The following is a 23,379-nucleotide window of genomic DNA, read 5'->3' as shown; positions in this document are numbered from 1 at the left end:
TGACAGTCATGAGTCTACATATTGTCCTGGGAGCAACAGTTGAGCGCTTTTACACATGATTCCCAAGGACAGAGATGCTCCTTAGGAAACAGTTGATGGATTCATTTTGACAAACTTTATACCAGGTACATGAGAACAACATGGCCTAATAAGCCTGTGAATTGTTGGGTAAAAGCCTGAAATCAGGAGCATAACAAAGTTCAATCCACGTTTCCTTTTTTCTACACAGAGTACGTTTCTATATTTTATTCAAAGAAATAACATCAATGGATGAATTTCATATAAAGCGTACAGAAGGAATTTGAAGCCCTCTTGTGTTCGTTTGATGGTTTAAAGAAATCTGTAAAGATCTGCCTCTTTACTTCTTAGCTTCATCAGCTCACCTGGATGGAACATGAGATCAACAATGTATGTTTCAGGAGGAGGTAGACACCCAATCACTCCCTTACGAGTTCTGTCCATCAGCTTCACTTCATTCCAAGCTCTGCCATACTCCCCACGGACCAGAGTGCAGCCAATGCCAATTTTATCAGCCAGAGCCTGTGGGAGAGGAGAGACCCACCAAGTGTGATGGGCAGGGGGTGGAGAAAGATCCTTAGTTGTAAAACCCACCTTGTTTGAAGGTGAAATACGCAACTCACACAAATAAATGCTTAGACAGGAGGCTGAAAATGGGCACAATTGTGATAGTAGCCAATAAAATGTGATGACAAGTTCCCTTGCTCCTCTAAGATCCTGTAGACCGAAAATCCCTGTGTAGGTGCTGCTGGGAAGTGACTGTTTTCAGGCAGTTACGCTGTATCGTATCAGCCCAAGATTGATAGTATAGCTGGAGAAAAGCCATTCCATGAGCTTTCAGCACTAGTGCGTTTATCAAGCTTTCTATATGTTTAGGCTGCTCTCTGGGCGTGGGATGCAGTGGGATTGCATGGAGGGATCAAATTGGCAGGGACCTATTTCTAGCCGATTTATTCTGTGTGATGTGGACGGTGCCACGGAGGAGGAGAAGCAAGATCAGGAGTGATTGCTCCTTCTCGGGTTGCCTGCTGCCACCTCATCAGGGCTTGCTTATGTTCTTTGGAGGCTGTCTCTTCAGTTTGCTCTCTGGTTTTTCCTGATTTTGATATTATAACAAAAGATAGCTTTAAAATAATCTGCGAATTCCTTAGCCACATCACAGTAGACATGAGAGCTGGCTCAGACATCAGACTGCCTGAGTTTGAATTTTGCTCAGCCACTTACTAAGTTGTGTCAGCTCAAGCACATTACTTAGCCTCTCTGTGCTTCTATTCTTCATCTGTGAAATGAGGATAATAACAGTACCTACCCCATAGGGTGCTTATAAAGATGAAGTGAATTAATATGTGGCTAGTGCTTATAGCAGTATCTGCTGGCACGGAGTAAGTACTGAACACATAAATGTAAGAATTGTTTTAATAATCTGTACATTTAAATATTAGCTTAATTTATTGATTGTTTACTATGTAATGACTGCACAGTCTAGGATGTACCAAGATGACTAAGACATGGCTGTCATTTTTAGGGCATGGTGGTACAATGCTAAGTGCTGGGCTGTTAACCAAAAGGTCAGCAGTTCAAACCCACCAGCAACTCCTCCAGGGGAGAAAGATGTGGCAGCCTGTTTCTGTAACGATTACACCCTTGGAAACTCTATTGGGGCAGTTGTATTCTGTCTTATAGGGCCAATATGAGTTGGAACTGACTCTTTGGCAATGGATTTTGTTTTGTTTTGGGATTTAATAAACAAAAACCAACAGTTGCCTTTGAGCTGATTCTGAGCCATGGTGACCTCATATGTGTCAGAGCAGAGCTGTGCTCCATAGGGTTTGCAATGGCTGATCTTTCCGAAGTAAATCGTTGGGCCTTTCTTTCAAGGCGCCTCTGGGTGGGCTCGAACTGCCAACCTTATGGTTAGCAGCCAAGCATGTTAACCATGCGCACCGCCCAGAAACTTCCTCTGTATTGAACCTGAGATGGCTTAGTAATGGTCAATAGTCAGCCATAACACAAACACAGAATCTGAACACATGGCACTGACATCTAGCGGTAGAGAGACAAAAATAATATATAACAACAGTATTTTCTCCAAAATAACATTTACTGATCTCTTCCTTCACGTCACAGCACTTTATAACTAGTATAGCTGAGGTTAGTAGTTTTGCCAAGGTCACAGGAAGTGGCGGAGTTAGAGCCAGGGAACCCACATCCAGAGCCTGAGCTCTTAACCTTGTGGCTGTACTGCCTGAACTAAAATTCAGTGAGTTCCCATCTGAAAGTCTGTATTTCCTTTGTGAAGTGAGACATGAGGTCATCTGCTTGGAGCGAAGAAGTAGAGATGAAGAAAGGGATAGGAAAGAGGGACATTTGTGGGGCACAGCTGCTGAACGACATAGGAAGAGCCCATGACTAGAAGCTGGAAAAGGGTGGCCAGCAGCATGCGTATCCACCCAAACCTGGACATCACGGATTTGCAGTGGCGAGAACCACTGTTGCGCTCTGCAACCTGAGTGTAATAGTGGAAAGAGCAGGCAATTGGATTGGTCTAGGGTTAGTTGTCAAAGCAGAGGGGTGGAAGGGAAGGGCACAGGAAAATGGGGGAAATTAGTGAGAAAATTATTAGGGCTGTGCACAATTTTTCAAGGCCATTGTGGGTAGAGAGTAAAGCCAAAGGAGAACCAGCACACTGGGAGGGGGGAAATGGAGGAGATGAAAGTATGTATAGGAGCTGTGAAGGATTTAAGAGAGGTAGAAAGGTAAGAGATTTTATCAGTGAGTACTGGAGGTTAGAATTTCAGTGGTGGAAGAGTTCTGGGTAATTGCATGACTCACTTGAGGTGGGAGGGAAAGGTCATGAATTCAGCTTGGCATAGTGAGTTTGAGGTGCCTACGAGACACTTAGTGGAGCTAGCTAGAGGGACATTGGATACGTTTTCTGAGCTCATATTGTATGCCAGATACTATGGATACAACGGAGTAAAAGATGATCCCCTTTCTTAAACCTGACCTTTCTCTAATGTTCCCCACCTCAATGAATAGTACCATCGCCCCCAGTTGCCCCGCTCAGAACCCGGAAATCGTTTTGCTCTTCTCATGCAACCTCTTACATCACACCTAGACAGTCTCCAGCACCTTTTGGTTATATCCCCTAAATCTCCCTCTGAATTCATACCCTCATCCACATCCTCACTACTATGGCTGTAGCACAGGTCTTCCATATTTCTTGCTCCAGTCACTTCCAGTTTGTATTCCAAGTCTTGAGTCTTGCCCCTGCTCCAGTTCATTCCCCATTCTGTTGCCTGAAAAATCTTTCACAATCACGTTACCCCTTTTTCCTTAACAACTTTCAGTGGCTACTCTCAGAGTTTAGGATCAGGTGCAAACTCCTCACCATGCTTTCCACATGGTGCTTTATAATCTGGTCCTCTAGCCCCATCCAATCCTTTTTCTTTTCTTCATCCAGAGAAGCTACTCTACATTCCTCAGATGAACCATTGTCTCTCATACTTGTTATTTTGCATAAGATGTCTACTCTGTTTAGAACGCCCTTCTCTTCCTTCTTTACCTAGTGACCTCCTATGTAGCCTCCAATATTGTGGCACTTCCTTCCCTGAAACCTCCCTTGACATCCTCTCTGAACCCTGTTTTAGGTACCCCTGGTGGCACAGTGGTTAAGAGTTCAGGCTGCTAACCAAAAGGTCAGCAGGTCAAATACACCAGCTGCTCCTTGGAAGCCCTATGGGGCAGTTCTACTCTGTCCTATAGGGTCGCTATGACTCGACGCCAACAGGTTTGTTTTGTATTTTGGTATGGAGTGCAGCAGCAACTGTCAACTTAGCATCCCTACAATCCCAGACCCTAGTACACAGCCCAGCCCATTGCAGGTGTAAGATAAACTTTGAATGAATGGGTGAATATGCCAAGTCTGGTGGTTTTATAGATATGTGTATATGTGTGCGTGTGTTACTATTGTCTAGTTAAACATTGGAAACCTGGTGGCGTAGTGGTTAAGTGCTATGGCTGCTAACCAAAGGGTCGGCAGTTTGAATCCGCCAGGCACTCCTGGGAAACTCTATGGGCCAGTTCTACTCTGTCCTGTAGGGTCGCTATGAGTCGGAATCGACTCGATGGCACTAGGTTAGCTAAATGTTAGCAACTGGCTCACTTCAATATGATAAAGACAAAATATTTTTACCTAATGGCAAGTGAGGTAAAAGCATCTTAAATACCTTGAAAAGCAAAGCTCGATGGTAGAAGATCCCTTTTTTGATCTGTCCAATTGGTATGACATTGGATTTCAGCTGAAATTTTAGCTCACTTATGTGAAGTTCCCAGCTGAATTCATGTAGTTTCTCTTTTGGAATATGACCACCCATTCTTTCTGCCACATACCTGTGTCAATTATATTGATATCAAATCAATCAAATTTCACATCTTATTTTGGATGTTTTGAGTGTAATTTTATGTGTAAAAACTACATTCCTTTTGAATTTTTATTGTTTGCCTTACTTTTTAAAATTTACTTCTTTTGTAAGTAGGTTAGCATTATGCTTATTGTATTCAAACTACCTCCATACAAACTGCAAATTCTATTAATTTCATTCAACACAAAGAAGAACATGAATGCTAATTTTCCCAACATTTATAAGAAGATATAAATGTCACACTAAATTTGTATCACTGCAGTTTTGTAATTTTCTTACTCTTGAAAAATATTTTTAAATGTTTTCATCTAAATCTTAGGCATTGTACTAACATATAGTCATTGTTTCAAGCAACTGAAACTCAGGGACAAGATAAATACAGAGAATGGTCCCACTAGTTTCACAAATATGTTCAAGTCTTATAAGTTTTTTTTGTCTTTTACATTTTATTATTTTTTAATTTACAGATGGACATGGTAATAACACAGCACTAAACTCGAGGGCACTGAGTACTGGGTCTGGGTAAAGGTAGAGGAGAGAGAGAGAAGAGAAAAAAGAAAAACAGTAGGAATTAGGTGTGGAGGTGTCAGGCAGGATGCTTTGTAATTCTTTGCCTGTGGGTTTCTCTTGATACTAGGCTCTCACTAAAGCCAGTGAACATGCTGGCAAAAGAAAAAGAAAAATCCAAAAAACAAAAATAAACAAAAAATCCAACATACTGCAGCACTCTTGGGGTAAAAGCAGAATTGTGAAATTTTAAAGAAGGAATTTCTCCTTGCTGTATGTGAAGCCAAGTGAAGAAGAACAAAGGTTAAAGAAAAGAAGAGGATGGAGGCTGGGGAGAAAGGTGCTGAACTGACTCACAGCTTCACCCAGCCAAGTGTATGTCAGCGAATGCTGGGGAACCAAAGCCGGGGGAAAAGATTCTCTGTATCTTTCTAGCTTGTTGTGGGCTCAGGTTAAAAAGAATATTATTTGGGGATGATGAAAAGCGTTTCTGATAGGAACAATGCTTGAGGAAATTTGACAAATATTTAAATGAGTTGAATTAGAGTTCTGCTTGAGTCATCACTTCTCAAGGACGTTAGGAAAACTTCAGTAGCCAGAAACGTTCTCTTCCAGCTCTGGCTGACAAGAAGTCGATGAGTTGGCAGCTGTGTGACTTGCAGTTGTCACATCTAGGTTGGATGATTGCAACTCACTTCTATTTGGAGTAGATATAAGCTCCCATGGAGACCGCAGCTGTTGCACAACCCAGCAGCTCACCTACTGGCTGGTGTCTATCACAAAGGCTGTCCTCCATTTCTACAGTGGTTCCTAATCCCTTACTTAGAGCTACCAAGCCAATTGTCAGGCTTCTCTTAGTGGAATCAGGTTAAGCACTCCAGGAAGAAGGCAATGCCACTGGTTTACACCGAGCTCTGGGCCTGCCCAAGCAGGCATCTCTTAGCATACTTATACCCTTACTTTAAAGAAACTTGAAGCACAAAACATTCAGATGGAAAAACTGGGGGTGATTATTTGTATTAGGAAATAATTTGTGAGTTTACAAGTAATTTATAGTAGGATTCCTTTAAACTGTGAGCACTCCATACACCTAAGGAATGCTTTCACTTTCAAACTTTTGAGCCATTCATAATGTCTTCAGTATCACACTGAAAGGTGCTTTTAATAGTTTCACTGGAGAAAAGATTGTAGGTATTTTTTCTCCAAGCAATTTCCAGCTCCTAGCTCTGATTATTGATGGAAATGTGACCTCAAACAGAGATTCAGAACCTTTCCAATTTACTGTGTTTCTGCTTTAGAGTCAGAACCAGGGTGCTATAGACGTTCAATTTTACTGTGTTGTAGTTAACCCGAAAATGTGTTAAAAAAGTAAATCACTAAGATCAAAAACTTTTTTTCATAGCTTAAAAATATATACATATATACAGACAACTTACTTTGCAAGAGCCTCAACCTGTTCCTTCATGTTGGTGATGGGCAGGATTGTTTTGGTCACTTCATAAACATAAAGACAGAAGTCGGGGTCAGAAGGAGGGCACCATTCTTTATCAGGGCTTCCTTCTCCGGTCATTTTTGGTACTGACAAAACTTCCTCCTCCTCTTTTACCTTTTCCTCTTCCTTTTTCCCTTTGCCTTTTCTTTCAGGGTAAAGAACAGCAAACAAAATCACATCTTCTGCTAAACAACTGATTATCGTTAACTGTGCTCCCTGTCTAAAGAGCGATCACAGAAATAAGGCATTTTGTACCTCAAGAGCAATATCATATATAGCTTTCAAATTTTCAATGACAATTTTAGTGTTATTTTATACAGTTTTTATTATGCAGGGGAAATTAATTTGCAAGAGGACAGTATGTGATCAACACATCTTATTAAAATCATGTATTGGATTTCAACATGGCTGCCTAGCACTGTGTCTGGCACACAAACCAAAAACAAACGAAACTGAACCCACTGACATTGAGTTGATTCTGACTCAAAGTGACCCTACAGGACAGAGTAGAACTGCCCCATAGGGTTTCCAAGGAGCAGCTGGTGGATTTGAACTCCCAACCTTTTCATTAGCAGACCGAGTTCTTAACCACTGTGCTACCAGGGCTCCATATCTAGTAGTAGGTATATAATAAATATTTGTTGAATTGGAAAGAAATAAGTTGCCTCTTCAGGGAGTCTAAGGAGTCTTACATCATCTCTTGTGTCAGCTGAGATCTTCAGCAAGAAAATTATGTATCAGTATTTTTAAGAGAAATTACCTAAATCATGGAAATAATGCCTGTATAAATAAGATTCAGACTCTCATAACATAATATTGCAACCCCAAATTAGTCAGCATAAGAAGAACCAGGGAAATCTCAACTCACATGGGAAAGACAATCAACTGACCCCAATGTCAGGATGCACAGATGTTGTAACTATGTGATAAAGACATTAAAGTAGCTATTATGAAAGATACAACAAAGCCAAACACTCTTGAGATAAGTGTAAAGTGAGAAAATCTTAGAAAACAGAAGATGTAAAGAACCACCAAATACAATTTTGGAACTGAAAAACATAATAACCAAAAAACAAAGCAAAACAAAAAACCAAAGCAAACAAACTAAACAATCAAACAAATAAAAAATGTTTCCCTGGGTAGAGTTAATAGCAGAATAAAGATAATACAGTAAATAATCAGTAAAATTAAAGACTGATAAATAAAAATGATTCAATCTGAACAACACAGAGAAAAAAATGTTGGAAAAAAAAATGGAGAGAGTCTCTGGGACCCGTGGTACAATAACAAAAGATCTAATACTGGTGTTATCAAAGTCCCCCAGAAGAAGAGGAGAAAGACTGCAGTACAGAAAAAAAAAAAAAAAAAAAGTTTTTTTTTTTTTTTTTTAAATAAGTGAGGGCTGAAATGGCTCCCCCAATTTGGTCAAAGACACAGACTTACATGTTCAAGAATTCCATTGAATACCAATCAAGTAAACCCAAAGAAATCCTCTCCCAGACACATCAAAATCAAACTACTGAAAACTAAAGACAAAGCAGAGGACATGACTGTATGCAGGAAATCTCAAGGAAGCTACAAAAAAAAAAAAAAAACTAAAACCCTTCTAGAACTAATAGGAGGCCTGGTGGTACAGTGGTAAAGAGCTTGGCTGCTAACCAAAAGGTCAGAAGTTCAAATCCTCCAGGTGCTCCATGGAAATCTGATGGAGCAGTTCTACTCTGTCCTTTAGGGTCTCTATGAGTTGGAATTGACTCAGTGGCAACAGATTTGGTTTGGTTGTTAGAACTAATAAATGAATTCATCAAGATCTCAGGATATACAATATCAACTTGCAAAAATTACATAGTCACAATGAAAATACGGAAACCAAAATTAAAAACCCAATATCATTTATAGTTGCTTCAAAGAAAATTAATATTTAGGTGTACACTTTACAAAGCATATACAGGATCTCTGCTAAATATTACAAAACACTTAAAGAAGACCTAAATAAATGGTGAGACATACTGTGTTCACGGATTTGAAGGCTCAACATAGAAAAGATGCCAATTCTCTTAAAAATGATCTATAGGTTTAAAGCAATTCCTATCAAAATCCCACCAGGGTTTTTGGAGACAGGGAAAATTTTATTCTAAAAATTCTATGGAAAGGCATAGACTCTAGAATAGGTGAAAAACCCTGAGGAAGAAGAATAAAGTGAGAGGAATTACTCTATACTAAAGCATATCAATTACTCATATGCGAGTTCAAGCTGAAACTGAAGAAAATTAGAACAAGTCCAGGAGAGCTAAAGTATGACCTTGAGTATATCCCACCTGAACTCAGAGAACATCTCAAGAACCAATTTGATGCACTGAACGCTAATGACTGACGACCAGATGAGTTGTGGAATGACATCAAGAATATCATACATGAAGAAAGCAAGAGGTCATTAAAAAGACAGGAGAGAAAGAAAAGACCTAAATGGATGTCAGAAGAGACTCTGAAACTTGCTCTTCAACGTCGACTAGCTAAAGCAAAAGGAAAAAATGATAAACTAAAAGAGCTGAACAGAAGATTTCAAAGGGCGGCTCCAGAAGACAAAGTATTACGATGACATGTGTAAAGAGCTAGAGATAGAAAACCAAGAGGGAAGAACACGCTCAGCGTTTCTCAAGCTGAAAGAACTGAAGAAAAAATTCAAGTCCTGAGTTGCAATACTGAAGGATTCTACAGGGAAAATATTAAATGACACAGGAAGCATCAAAAGAAGATGGAAGTAATACACAGAATCACTATACCAAAAAGAACTGATTGATGTTCAACCATTTCAGGAGGTAATATATGATCAGGAGCCAATGGTACTGAAGGAAGAAGTTCAAGCTGCACTGAAGGCACTGGCGAAAACAAGGCTCCAGGAATTGATGGAGTACCAAGTGAGATGTTTCAACGAACCGATGCAGCGCTGGAAGTGCTCACTCTTTCATGCCAAGAAATTTGGAAGACAGCTTCCTGGCCAACTGACTGGAAGAGATTCATATTTATGCCTATTCCCAAGAAATGTGATCCAACCAAACGTAGAAATTATCAAACAATATCATTAAAATCACATGCAAGTCAAATTTTGTTGATCATTTTAAAGTGGCTGCAGCAGTAGGTTGATAAGGAACTGCCAGAAATTCAAGCTAGATTTAGAAGAGGATGTGGAACCAGAGATATCATAGCTGATGTAAGATGGATCCTGGCTGAAAGAAGAGTTTTATAGACTATGCAAAGGCATTTGATTCTGTGGATCACAACAAATTATGGATAACATTGTGGAGAATGGGAATTCCAGAACACTTAATTGTGCTTATGAGGAACCTGTACATAGATCAAGAGGTAGTTGTTTGGACACAACAAAGGGATACTGCATGGTTTAAAGTCAAGAAAGGCGTGTGTCAGGGTTGTATCCTTTCACCCTACCTATTCAATCTGTATGCCAAGCAAATAATCTGAAAAGCTGGATTATATGAAGAACAGGGCACCAGGATTGGAGGAAGACTCACTAACAACCTGTGTTATGCAGATGACACAACCTTGCTTGCTGGAAGTGAAGAGGACTTGAAGCACTTACTGATGAAGATAAAAAGACTATACCCTTCAATATGGATTACACCTCAACATAAAGAAAACAAAAATCCTCACAACTGGACCAATAAGCAACATCATGATAAACGGCGAACAGATTGAGATTGTCAAGGATTTCATATTGCTTGTATCCACAATCAACAGCCATGAAAGCAGCAGTCAAGAAATCAGAAGAAGAACTGCATTGGGCAAATTTGCTGCAAAACCTCTCTTTAAAGTATTGGAAAGCAAAGATGACACCTTGAGGACTGAGGTGCACCTGACCCAAGCCATGATATTTTCAATTGCCTCATATGCATGCAAAAGCTGGACAGTGAATAAGGAAGACTGAAGAAGAATTGACGCCTTTGAATTGTGGTGTTGGAGAAGAATACTGACTATACCATAGACTGCCAAAATAAAGAAAAAATCTGTCTTGGAAGAAGTACAACCAGAATGCTCCTTGGAGGGAAGAATGGCGAGACTACATCTCATGTACTTTGAACATGTTATCAGAAGAGCATCATGCTTGGTAAAGTGGAGGGTCAGTAAAGGAGAGGGAGACCCTCAACGAGATGGATTGACACAGTGGCTGCAACAATAGGCTGAAGCATAGCAACAACCGTGAGGGTGGCGCAGGACCCGACAGTGTTTCGTTCTGTTGTGCATAGGGTCGCTATGAGTTGGAACCGACTCAATGGCACCTAACAACAACAACCAAGCTTACCATATAGCTCCAGTCATCAACACAGCATGGTACTGGTGGAGGAATAGGCATATAGATCAAGAGACAGAATAGAGAACACAGATCCTCAAAAATATGCTTAAGTGATTTTTGATAAAGATGCAAAAACAATTCAAGGGAGGAAGGCTAGCCTTTTTCAACAAATGGCACTGGAGCAACTGGATATCCATGTGCAGAAAATGGACCTTGACCTAAATCTCACAACTTATACAAAATGAAGCCAACTCGAAGCACTTACTCATGAAGATAAAAGACTATAGCCTTCAATATGGATTATTGAACTTAGCCCATAAACAACATCATGATAAATGGTGAAGAAATTGAAGTTGTCAAGGATTTCATTTTAGTTGGATCAACAATGCCCACAGAAGCAACAGTCAAGAAATCAAGGACATATTGCACTGTGTAAATCTGTGGCAAAAGACCTCTTTAAAGTGTTAAAAATCTAAGATGTCAATTTAAGGACTAAGGTGCAACTGACCCAAGCCATGGTATTTTCAATTGCCTCTATGCATGAGAAAGCTGACCAATGAAAAAGGAAGACTGAAGAAAAATTGATGCATTCAAATTGTGGTGTCGGTGAAGAATATTGAATATATAATAGGCTCCCAGAAGAATGAGCAGAACAGTCTTGGAGGAAGTACAGCCAGAATGCTCCTTAGAAGCAAGGATGAGGAGATTTTGTCTTGCTTACTTTGGACACATCATTAGGAGGGACCAATCTCTGGAGAAGGACATCATACTTGGTAAAATAGAAGGTCAGCAAAAAAAATGGGAGACCCTCAAAGAGATGGATTGACACAGTGGCTACAACAAGGGGCTCAAATATAGCAACGATTATGAGAATAGTGCAGGATCAGGCAATGTTTCATCTGTTATACATAAGGTCGGTATGAGTCAGGGTGGAACTGACAGCAGCTAACAACAACAACAACATACAAAAACTAACTCAAAGTGGAAAACATAAAACTATAAAACATTTAGAAAAAAACAGAAGAAAATCTTCAAGATAGAGGACAAAGCAAAGAATTTTTAGACTTGTCAACGAAAGCATGGTTCATAAAAGAAAAAAAAAACTGATAAATCAAACCTCACTAAAATTTAAAGTTTTAGCTCTGTGAAAGCAAAGAGACTAAAAAAACAAGCTGAACACTGGGAGAAAATATTTGCATTATCTGACGAAGGACTAATACCTAAGTTATAGAAAGAACTCTCAAAATTCAACAGTAAAAAAAAAATGATACAATTAAAATATGGGCAAATGATATGAAAAGATTTTTCACCAAAGGATATATAGATGGCAGATAACTATATAAAAACATGTTCAACATCAGCCCTCAGAGAAATGCAAATTAAAACCACAATGAGATATCACAGTATACCTATCAGAATAGTTAACATAAAAAACTGTGACAAAACCAAATGCTGGAGAGGATAGAAAGAAACTATCACTAATAAATTGCTGGTTGTAATGTAAAATGGTACAGTCATTCTGGAAACAGTTCGGCAGTTCTTGTTAAAACGAATCATGCCCTTACCATGTTGTTTTTAGCTGCCAAAGAGTCAAGTTTGACTTCTATTGATCCCTTGTGACAGAGAACTGCCCCATAGGGCTTTCTAGGCTGTAATCTTTACAGACAACATTGCAAAGAATGGGAATTCCAGAACACTTAATCGTGGTCATGTAGAACCTGTACATAGACCAAGAGGCAGTAGTTCGAACAGAACTACATGAAAAAAGATGTGTGTTGGGGTTGTATCCTTTCACCACTCTTATTCAATCTGTATGCTGAGCAAATTAATCCGTGAAGCTGGACTATATGAAGAAAAACATGGCATCAAGATTTGTTAAAGATTTATTAACAACCTGTGTTATGCTGATGACACAAACTTGCTTGCTTAAAGTGAAGAGTACTTGAAGTATCAAGGACGAGAGCCTTTAATATGGATTACACCTCAACGTAACGAAAACAAAAATCCTCACAGCTGGACCAATAAGCAACATCATGATAAATGGAGAAACGATATGTTGTCAAGGATTTCATTTTATTTGGATCCACGATCAACACCCATGGAAGCTGTAGTCAAGAAATCAAACTTACGCATTGCATTGGGCAAATCTGCTGTATAAGATCTCTTTAAGGTGTTAAAAAGCAAAGATGTCACTTTAAAGGCTAAGATGCAGCTGACCCAAGCCATGATATTTTCAATCACCTCATATGCATGCAAAACCTGGACAATGAATAAGGAATCCTGAAGAAGAATTGATGCCTTTGAACTATGGTGTTGGCAAAGAATATTGAATATACCATGGACTGCCAGAAGAACAAGTCTGTCTTGGAAGAAGTATAGCCAGAGTGCTCCTTTGGAAGCAAGGATGGTGAAACTTCGTCTCACGTACTTTGGGTGTGCTATCAGAAGGGACCGGAGAAAGACATCATGCTTGGTAAGGTAGTGGGTCAGCAAAAAACAGGAAGACCCTTGAGGAGATGGGTTGACACAGCGGCTACAACGATGGGCTCAAACATAGCAACGATTTGTGAGGATGTCACAGGACTCGGCAGTGTTTCATTCTGTTGTATATGGGGTTGCTGTGGGTTGGAGCTGACTCGACAGCACTAACAACAAAAACAATCTTTACGAAAGCAAGTCGCCATGTCTCTCTTCTGTGGAGCCACTGAGTGAGTGCTTACCTTGGACATTTATCCCAGAGAAACGAAAACTTATGCTCACACAAAAACCTATACACAAATGTTCATGGCAGCTTTATCCATAATGGCCCCAAAGTGAAAACAACCTAGGTGTCTTTCAGTGTGAATGGTTAAACAAACTGTGGAATATTACTCAGCAATAAAAAAGGAATGAACTATTGATACATATAATAACTTGAATGAATCATGAGGGAATTATGCTGCGTGAAAAAAAAGTCAGTCCCAAGAGGTTACATAACAAAAAGCATGATTCTATTTGATAATGACAAAATTTTAGAAATGCTGAACAGATCAGTGGTTGCCAGGAGTTAAGGATGGAGGGAGGGGTGGTGGTAGAGAGGTAGATATGGATATAAAAGGGCAAGACAAGGAATCCTTGTTCAGTATCTTGGCTGTAGTGGAAAATACATACACCTATACACGTGATAAAATTTTATAGAATACGTGTACATAAGCAAGTAGAAGTAAAACTGGGAAAATGGGGATAAAATTGTTGGATTGTTTTAATATCAGGATCCAATTCGTGATATTGTACTATAGTTTTCAAAAGGTTGTCACTGGGGAAACAGGGTGAAGGGTACACAGGCTCTCTCTATATTATTTCTTACAGCTACATGTGAATCTGCCACTATCTCATAAAATTTTCATTTAACAAATCCATATTTGTTGTCACCTATTTCTGGACTCTGTTCTGCTTATTAACCTCTGTATATTCCTTCATCAATACCACACTATCTTGATTACTGTCACTTTATACTAAGTTGTAAGATCAGATAGAGCAATTCTTCCCATTTTATTCTTCTTTTTCAAAAATTTTCTGGCTATTTATAATTTGTTTATCTTTCCATAGAAATTTTAAAATTAAAAAAAAAAAATTAGCCTGTCTATATCTACAAAAAATCCTGCTGGGATTTTGATGGAATTGTATAAAATCTACAGATTAATCTAGAGAAAACTGACATCTTTACTACATGAGTCTTCCAGTTTGTGAACATGGTGTTTGTCTCTACTCGTTTAGGTCTTGATTTCTTTCATCAGCATTTTATAGTTTGAAACATACAAGTCCTGTACACATTCTGTTGCATTTTAATTTTTTTTTAATATTTCATTTTTTGGAGCTATTGAAAATGGTACTTTCTGAAAATTTTGTATTCCAATTGTTAGTATGTAGAAATGACCTTTGTGTGTTGATTTTATATTCTGCCACATTGCTAAACTCACTTATTAGTTCTAGATTTTTATTTATTGTGCTTTAGGTGAAAGTCTACAGAGTAAATTAGTTTCTCATTTAACAGTTAATACACAAAGCGTTTTGTGACATTAGTTGCCAACCCCACAATGTGTCAACACTCTCCCCTTCTCCACCCTGGGTTCCCTGTTTTCCATTTGTCCAGTTTTCCTGTCCCTGCCTTCTCATCTTTGTTTTTGGGCTGGTGTGTCCATTAGTCTCATACATGTTTGAAGTATGAAGCACGTTTGTCATGTGTCATTGTTGGTCCTATCCTGTTGCCGTTGAGTCGATTCCAACTCATGGCGACCCAATAGGACAGAGTAGAACTGCCCCACAGGGTTTCCAAGGCTATAAATCTTACAGAGAAGCAGACTGCCACATCTTTCTCCAGCAGATGGGTTTGAACTGCTGACCTTATGGTTAGCAGCCAAGCGCTTTAACCACTGTGCCACGAGGGCTCCTTCTCTCTGAATAAGGACTATTACTTGTTTTTATTGCCTTACTGCAATGTCTAAGACTTTCAATACAATGTTGAAGGGGAGTGGTAAAAACAGATATTCTTGTCTTGTTCCTGATCTTTGCAGGAAAGCATGTACTCTTTCACCATTAAGTATGATGTAATCTCTAGGAGGTTTCTAAAATCATTTTGAGGAAGTTCCCTTCTAATCCTATTTTGCTGAGTTTTTTCTTCTGATTATGAATAGGTGTTGAGTTTTGTCAAATTCTTTTTCTGTATCAATTAATATGACTATGAGCTTTTTCTCCTCTATACTGTTGATAGGAGCCATGGTGGCGCAGTGGCTAAGTGCTCAGCTGCTAACCAAAGGTCGGCAGTTCGAATCTACCAGCTGCTCCTTGGAAACCCTATGGGGCAGTCCTACTCTGTCCTGTCAGGTTGCTATGAGTCAGTATCGACTCAATGGCCCATTTGGTACATACACATTAGATGATTATGTCTTCTGGTGGCCTGAGCATTTTAACATTATGCAATGTCCCTTTCTGTCGTTAGTAATTTTCTTTCTTCTGAAGTCTGTCTTATTACGTATTAATATAGCCACTCCTTTTTCTTTTGATTAAAGTTTCTATAATTTCTTTTCTTTTCCATTGTTTCCAACCTACCTATATTAATGAATTTGAAGTGAGTTTCTTTAAGTAGCATATAATTGGGTCATGTTTTTAATCTACTCTGCCAATCTCTGTCTTTTTATTGGTATAATTAGACCATTTATATTTAAGATAATTATTCATATGATGAGGGCATTGGTAGTTTAGTGGTAGACTTCTCACCTTCCATGTGGGAGACTTAGGTTCGATTCCCAAAGGACCTCATGTGCAGCCCCCACCTATCTGTTAGTGTAGGCTTGTGTTGCTATGACGCTTAGCTTTCAGACTAAGATGAACTAGGAAGAAAGGTCTGGTGATCTACTTCCAAAAATCAGCCAGTAAAAACCCTATTCATCACAATGGTCCGATTCTGTCATGCATGGTTTCATCATGATTTGGGAGTCGACTTGACAGCAGCTAACAACAACAACATAGCTTATATGTTAGTGCTTAAATCTGCATTCTTCTTATTTGTCATATGTTTGTTTTCTCTGGTTCTTGTTCCTCTGTTTTCCTTTTCTTGCCTTCCTGGACATTTTTGGGGATTCCATCTTGGTTTCTTTTTAGTGTTTTTGAATGTATCTATCTGTTCAGGTTTTGTAGTGGTTACATTAGGTATTACAATGTACATATATGGCTGATCACAATCTACTGTGATCAACATGTACCACTGTGAGCGAAGTGTGGAAACTTCACTTCTATTGTTATAATTTTTGTTTCAATTATCAAATATGATTTATAAAACTCATGAGGAAAAGCATAGTCTATTGTGTGTACTATATTTCTTCTCTTACTGTTGTTCCTTCTTTCCTGATTCTTTTATTATTTTCTTTCTGTTTGAAAAACTTCCTGTCTGCTGGCAATAAGCTCTTTAACATTATCATCCATCTGAGAATGTCTTTATTTCCCCCTTCATTCCTGAAGAATAGCTTTACCAGATAGAGAGTTCATGGTTGATCATTCTTTTCTCTCAGCATTTGAAAAACGTTGTGCCATTTCCTCTGGTCTACATGGGTTCAAATGAGAAATCTGCTGTCACTCGAATTGCTGGTCCCTGTTTGAAATTGCAATGTTTTTCTCTGTCTGTGTTCAAGTTTTTTTTGTCATTAGATTTTAGAAGTTTAATTATGATGTGTCTTTGTGTGGATTTCTTTGATGTTATCCTGTTTATAGTTTGCTCTGCTTCTTGATTCCAGAAGTTTGTCTTTTGCTAGATCTCAGAAGTTTTCAGCCATTGTTTCTTTGAATACTCTTTCAGTCCCACTCTCTTTCTCCTTTCCTTCTGGAATCGCAATGATATGAATGTTGTATTTTTTACTATTGTCCCACAGGTTCCTGTGGCTTTGTTCTTCTTCTTTTTTTTTTTTTCCAGTTTATTTTCTCTTTTGTTCAGATTGGGTAAATTCTATTGATCTTTCCTCAAGTCACTGATTCCATCCTCCATCATCTTCACTCTCCTATTGGGTCTATCCAGTGAGTTTTAAAAAATTTTGTTGTATTTTTTTCAGTTCTATAATTTCCATTTAGTTCTTTTTGTTATAGCTTCCAGTTTTTTTTAACTGAGATTTTCTATTTTTCTGTTTTCAAAAGAATTTGTAATTGATTGTTGAAGAACTTTTATGATGGGTTCTTTAAAATCCTTGTCAGATAATTCCAACATCTGATTTATCTCAATGTTGACATCAGCTGCTTGTCTTTGCCCATGGAAGTGGTGATTTTCTTGGTATGATGGGTCATTTTCAATCATATCCTAGATACGTTGTTTATTACGTTAGAAGACTCTGGGCCCTATTTATTTATTTTAGCAAACAGTCACTGTGTTTATGTCCAGCATGCAGGTCCTGGACTACTTTTGTGGGTTGTGGTTCCAATGATAGTTTAATTTTTAAATTTTCTCCTTAGTTGATCCGGTGCTGCTGGGTAGAAGGAGTTTCCCCAGAGTGGGCTTTTGGGTTTCTCTCAGTAGGGGATAAGTGTCTCAGGCTTGTAGAGATGAAGAAGCTTTCCTGGACAGATGCTTGTTGTGACAGGATTCCATCCTACCAGTGTCCCCATCTGCCCTGATGTCTCTGCATGGGGTAGTGAGTCTCAGACCCATGAGACAAAGAGACTTCATAGGCTGGGCTGCTTGTTGCAGTAGGGCCCCTTTTTCTGTTACTTCCTGGCTACCCAAATGTCTCCAATAGGGAGAGGGAGTCTCAGGGCCATGAGGGCAAAAAATTTGAACAGATATTTCACTAAAGAGGATATCAGGATGGCAAATAAGCACATGAAAAGACTTGGTTTGGCCCTTTGACTCTAGTTTCTGAAAACAACTGAGCAATCAAAATGCCTTTGTTTTCCAAAATAGCTGGGCATGTAAGGGCTGCACAGCCACCCCCCGCCCCCGCCACACACCTGAGGAACTAACTTCAGGAAGGGAAGGGGGCCTGATGCAGTTAGGCATATTCATTGATTGGATCCATCATAACTGTGCATTAAGCCTAAATCATGCATATTTGTTGAGGTCCCAATGACTAGGGCACCCGGGACCTTGGAGTGCTCTCTTTGGGGCTTCCAGGATTGCTGAGAACATCCATGTAGGGGAAAAGGTGCAGCGCTTCCCTGAGTACAATGGAAGCCTTGTGCCAGGACTTCTCTCAGACCTTGCCTGATCCATTTCTTCACTGGTATCCTTTACAGTTATGATAAGTGGGTGAGTATAAGTGTAGATAACAGTCTTCATGAATGTTGTGAGCTGTTATAGAGAATTAACAAATCCACAAGGGCTGACAGTACAATTTGTATAGACCGAGCCCTGGGTTGCTGAGTTGCTGAGTATTAGGGAAAGGCTACACAGGCAGTCAATGAAGAAAGATAGGGTCCTTCTAGCTTGTTACCTAATCCTAAATCCAAGGGGGCTAGAGAGAGGGAGAGAATGAAAGAAAGAGAGAGAAAGAGACCAGCTGGCTAGAGAGAGAGAGACCAGCTTGTCTGAAGTGCACAGAGTTGTGCTGACTCCTGAGCCTATGGCTACTCCTTGATGACCTAGCCTTAGGTAGCCAGGGGTGTCTTGACCTGGCTCAGCATAGCCTGGAGTGAGGTCTGATCTATATCTGGTGGCTAGGGTCAGGGAGAGAAATTGCCATGGAAGTGGCTGGCAATGAGGAATGGAAATGTGGGAAGGTGAGGCCTGGATCCACTTCCAGCTGGGAATGGGATTCATGCTGATCCTTGCTATGCAGCTAGCGATAAAGGTTCTCCTACCTTGCCTCTTTTATAGTGCAGTTTATAGGCTGGCAGTTGCACCAATTAGCCATTAAGGAAATGTAAATTAGAACCATGCTAAGATAGCACTAATCATATACTCAAATTGTTAAAATTAAAAAAAAAAAATACTGACAATACCAAGTGCTGGCAAGAATATGGAGCACTTAGAATTCTCATCCATTGCTGGTGAGAATGCACAATGGTACAACCAACCACTCTGGAAAAGTCTGGCAGCGTGTTATAAAGTCAAACACACAGTTACTATACAACCCAGAAATCCCACTCCTAGTTATCTATCCTAGAGAAATTAAAATTTAGTCTCACACAGAAACTCGTACATGAACATTTATAACAGCTGTATTCATAACTACCGAAAAACTAGAAACCCAAATGTTCTTTAGCAGGTGGACAGATATACTATTGTACATCCATACAATGAATTACTACCCGAGAATGGAAAGGAATTAACTACTGATACACACAACAACTTGGATGAATATCACATGCATTACACGGAGTGGAAAAAATCCAGTCTTTGAAGGTTACGTACGGAATGATTCCACTTAGATGGCATTCTTGAAAAGACTAACTACAGTAACAGAGAATGGATTAGTGGATACAAAGGGTTAGAATGTCTGGGGTGATGGAAATATTTTGTATGCTGATTGTGATGACGGTTACATAAATCTATTCTCCCATTAACACTCATAAAACTGAACACAAAAGTCAATTTTGTAACGCTAATTAAAAAATAAATTATCACGTATTCATTTTATATTTGCACAAGAGTTATGACTTCCCTGTTCCACACTATAAGCATTGTAGATGAGAAAGCTTTGCTCTTTATTCACTTCCTTTGGCTAACCCTAGCCGCATTGCTGGTATGATCTGATGAGCTAAAGTTTCCACTTCCTGCTCCCGCACTCTACCTCAAACAGCTTGTCACAAACACGAACACTTTTAAGATGAAAGGATGCAACTATTATTTTGTTACAAGACTTTGAGGTTAATATATAATGTCTTGTCTGCCATTTGTACCTCAGTAAGACTTACTTTTTATACTTTTTTGAAGTGATCACCACTAGCTGAGAGCAGACCTTGAGAGAAAAGACAGGAAAGACAGAGCACGCTCTAGGAGGAAGTGGGGAGGATCTCAAAAGCCCTAGGCAAGAGCAGCTTTACAAGAGATGAAACATTTAAAAAGGAAGAGTCAAGGGTCATGAGGTCATAGTTTTTTCACTTCACAGCTGGGCCAGGAGCTCAGCCTGTTCATTATAAATCTTTTTAGATTTAGTTTTTTTTTTCTTAATAATTATCACAGTGCAAGTATAATAAATAGTAATCCCAGTTACAGATTTTAAGTAACTAATAGACACAAAATAAAGACACACTTCTCTTTTTGAAGCAGACAGATACCTGGCTTGCCCACAGAGGCAGATCAACATCTAGTTCAACCAGCACATTATAATTGAACTTAGTTTTGCATTTCAATTTTTCTGGCAAAACTTTGTCACTTAATTAATGTAAATAAACACCTTATCTTGAGATTTACAAAAGCTGTCACTTTACCTAAATATCTACCACATTTCTTTCTTTAAATATATTACTCCCTGTGACATTTGCCTACTTTTTTTATTATGCTAAAATAAATAACATAACAGTTGTCATTTTAACCGTTCATAATGTTGTACAACCATCACCACTATGTGCTTCCAAAACTTTTTCATTGCCCCAAGCAGAAACTCAGCGCCGGTTAAACAATAACTCCCCATCTTCTCACTCTGCTCAGCCACTGGTAACCTCTAATCTACTTTGGTCTCTATGAATTTGCCTAGTCTAGATATTCATGTACATGGGATCATACAATATTTGTCCCTTCGTGTCTGGCTTATTTCAGTCAGCATAATGTTAACAAGATCCATCCATGTCATTGCATTTATCAGAACTTCATTTTTCTTTATGGCTGAATAATTTCCCATTGTATGTATATACCACATCTATCCGTTCATATGTTGATGGATATTTAGGTTGTTTCCACCTTTTTGTTATTGTGAACAATGCTGCAATGAACATTGGTACATAAGTATCTGTTTGAGTTCCTGCTTACAAGTCCCTTGAGCAAATACCTAGAAGTGGAATTGCTGGGTGGTGCAAATGTTTAAGCGCTCTGCTAATCGAAAGGCCGGTGGCTCAGACCTATGCAGTGGTGCCTTGGAAGACAGGGCTGGCGATCTGCTTCCCAAAGGTCACAGCTTTGGAAACTCTACGGAGTAGATCTCCTCTGCATATATGAGGTTGCCATAAGTCAGAATCCATTTGATAGTAAATAACAACAACACAGTAATTACATGTTTAACTAACTGAGGAATTGTCAAACTGTGCTTATTGGCCATTTGGATATCTTCTTTGATAAAACTGTCTTTTCAAGTTCTTTGCTAATTCGTTTATTGGGTTTGTCTTTTGTTGCTGAGTTCTTTATGTATCCTAGATATTAAACCCTTATCAGATATATATTTCCAAATATTTTCTCCCATTCTATAGGCTGCCTTTTCAGTTTCTTTTTCTCTTTTTTATTGTTGTAAATATATATATATATCAACAATTACCCTAAAGCAAAGACGAGAAGTTAAGGGGGCAGAGGAACTACAGTAGAGGCAGTTTCTGGGTTGCAAATATTCGACTTGCAACAACCAGGAATTACGAACCAACCCCTGTAAAACCTGTTATATTAAAAATTCGAGGTACTTACAATGGTTTGTAATAACAAACGGGTGCTGCTTTGAGAGCACATCAAAACATTATTATTATTATTACTGTATCATGTTTAAGATGTTTTAATGTACCTGGAAGTGTTTCTTTAATGTTTTTTATTCATAGGAAGGTACACTGTATACCATATACTGTATACTAAGACAAACATTTGACTAACTGAGGTTATGAACCCTACCTAATTGTTCTGACTTACAAACAAATTTGACTTAAAGACAGGCTTAAGAATAGAACGGGTTCCTAATCCATCAACTGCCTGTACTAGAAATGGAACAACCAGAATGCCATTAAAATGTTAACACATTGTAAACTTTCACTTAAAGCACGATAAAGATTTTTTTAATGCAAAAAAAAAAAATTTTGACACGTTGTGAAAAATATAACTAATGTCGCTGATCAATTTGTGTAGAAATTGTCAAATAGAAACCTAATTTGCTGTGTAAACATTCTCCAAAAACACAATAAAACATTATTTAAATTACATTAATCATATTGACCAACCATCACCCATAATCATTGCCATTAAATTTCTCATCGCCATGAACAGAAACTTAATGCTTCCTGAATAACGACACCCCCTTTCACTGTTCCTCGCACCCCTGGTCACTACTAGTAAATTTTGGTCTCTTATAAGTTTGCCTATCCTTGTTATTTCATATCAGTGAGATAATACAATATTTGTCCTTTTACAATTGACTTATTTCACTCAACATAATGTTTTCAAGTTTCATCCATGTCGTAGCATGTATCAGGATTTCATTTCTCTTTATGACCGAGTAATATTCCATTGTATGTTTGTACCACATTTTGTTTATCCATTCATCCACTGGTGGGCATTTAGGTTGTTTCCACCTTTTGGCTAGTGTGAATAGTGCTGCAAAGAGCATTGGTGTACATGTATCTGTTTGCTTTGAAGTCCCTTGGGCATATATCTAGCAGTACAATTACTAGGTCATATGATAGTACTATGTTTAACTTTTTGAGGAACTGCCAAACTATTTCCACAGTGGCTATACCATTTTGCATTCCCACCAGCAATGGATAAGGGCTCCAATTTCCCCACATTTTAGCCAACATTTGCTATTTTCCGTTCCTTTTTTTTTTTCAGCCATCCTAATGGGGGTGAAGTAGTATTTCATTGTGGTTTTCATTTGCATTTCCCTAATGACTAACGATGTTTCAGCATCTTATCATGTGCTTATTGGCCACTGTTATAACTTCTTTGGTGAAATGTCTATTTAAGTTCTTTGCTCGTATTTTGGGGGGGTTGTCTTTTTGTTGCATTGAAAGAGTTCTTTATACTTTCTGGATATTAAACTCTAATCAGATTTATGATTTCCAAATATTTTCTCCCATTCTGTAAATTGTGTTTTCACTTTCTTGATAATGCCCTTTGATGCACAATGTTTTTTTTTTTTATTTTATTGAACTCCAATGTATCTATTTTTTTATTTTGTTGTTCATGCTTTTGGTGTCATATCTAAGAATTCATTGTCAAATACAAGGTTCTGAAGCTATATATATTCCTATGTTCTTTT

At 38.6% G+C, this 23,379-nt stretch overlaps 1 protein-coding gene across 1 annotated transcript in view; it reads right to left on the bottom strand.

The window, feature by feature from the left end:
• Window positions 1-224: 224 nt before the first annotated feature.
• Window positions 225-23,379, bottom strand: part of ARMC3 (armadillo repeat containing 3) — a 138,620-nt gene continuing 115,465 nt past the window's right edge. The window contains exons 18-20 of the mRNA XM_064285195.1: window positions 6,386-6,586; window positions 4,248-4,410; window positions 225-540 (exon numbers count right to left, since the gene is read on the bottom strand). Of these exons, the coding sequence (XP_064141265.1) occupies window positions 331-540; window positions 4,248-4,410; window positions 6,386-6,586 (574 nt within the window). The 3' untranslated portion in view covers window positions 225-330. The remainder of the gene's footprint in view (window positions 541-4,247; window positions 4,411-6,385; window positions 6,587-23,379) is intronic.

This window comes from Loxodonta africana, chromosome 4, assembly GCF_030014295.1.
Source record: "Loxodonta africana isolate mLoxAfr1 chromosome 4, mLoxAfr1.hap2, whole genome shotgun sequence".
In the NCBI taxonomy this organism is placed as follows: Eukaryota; Metazoa; Chordata; class Mammalia; order Proboscidea; family Elephantidae; genus Loxodonta; species Loxodonta africana.
This window is presented reverse-complemented; position numbering and strand designations above follow the sequence as displayed.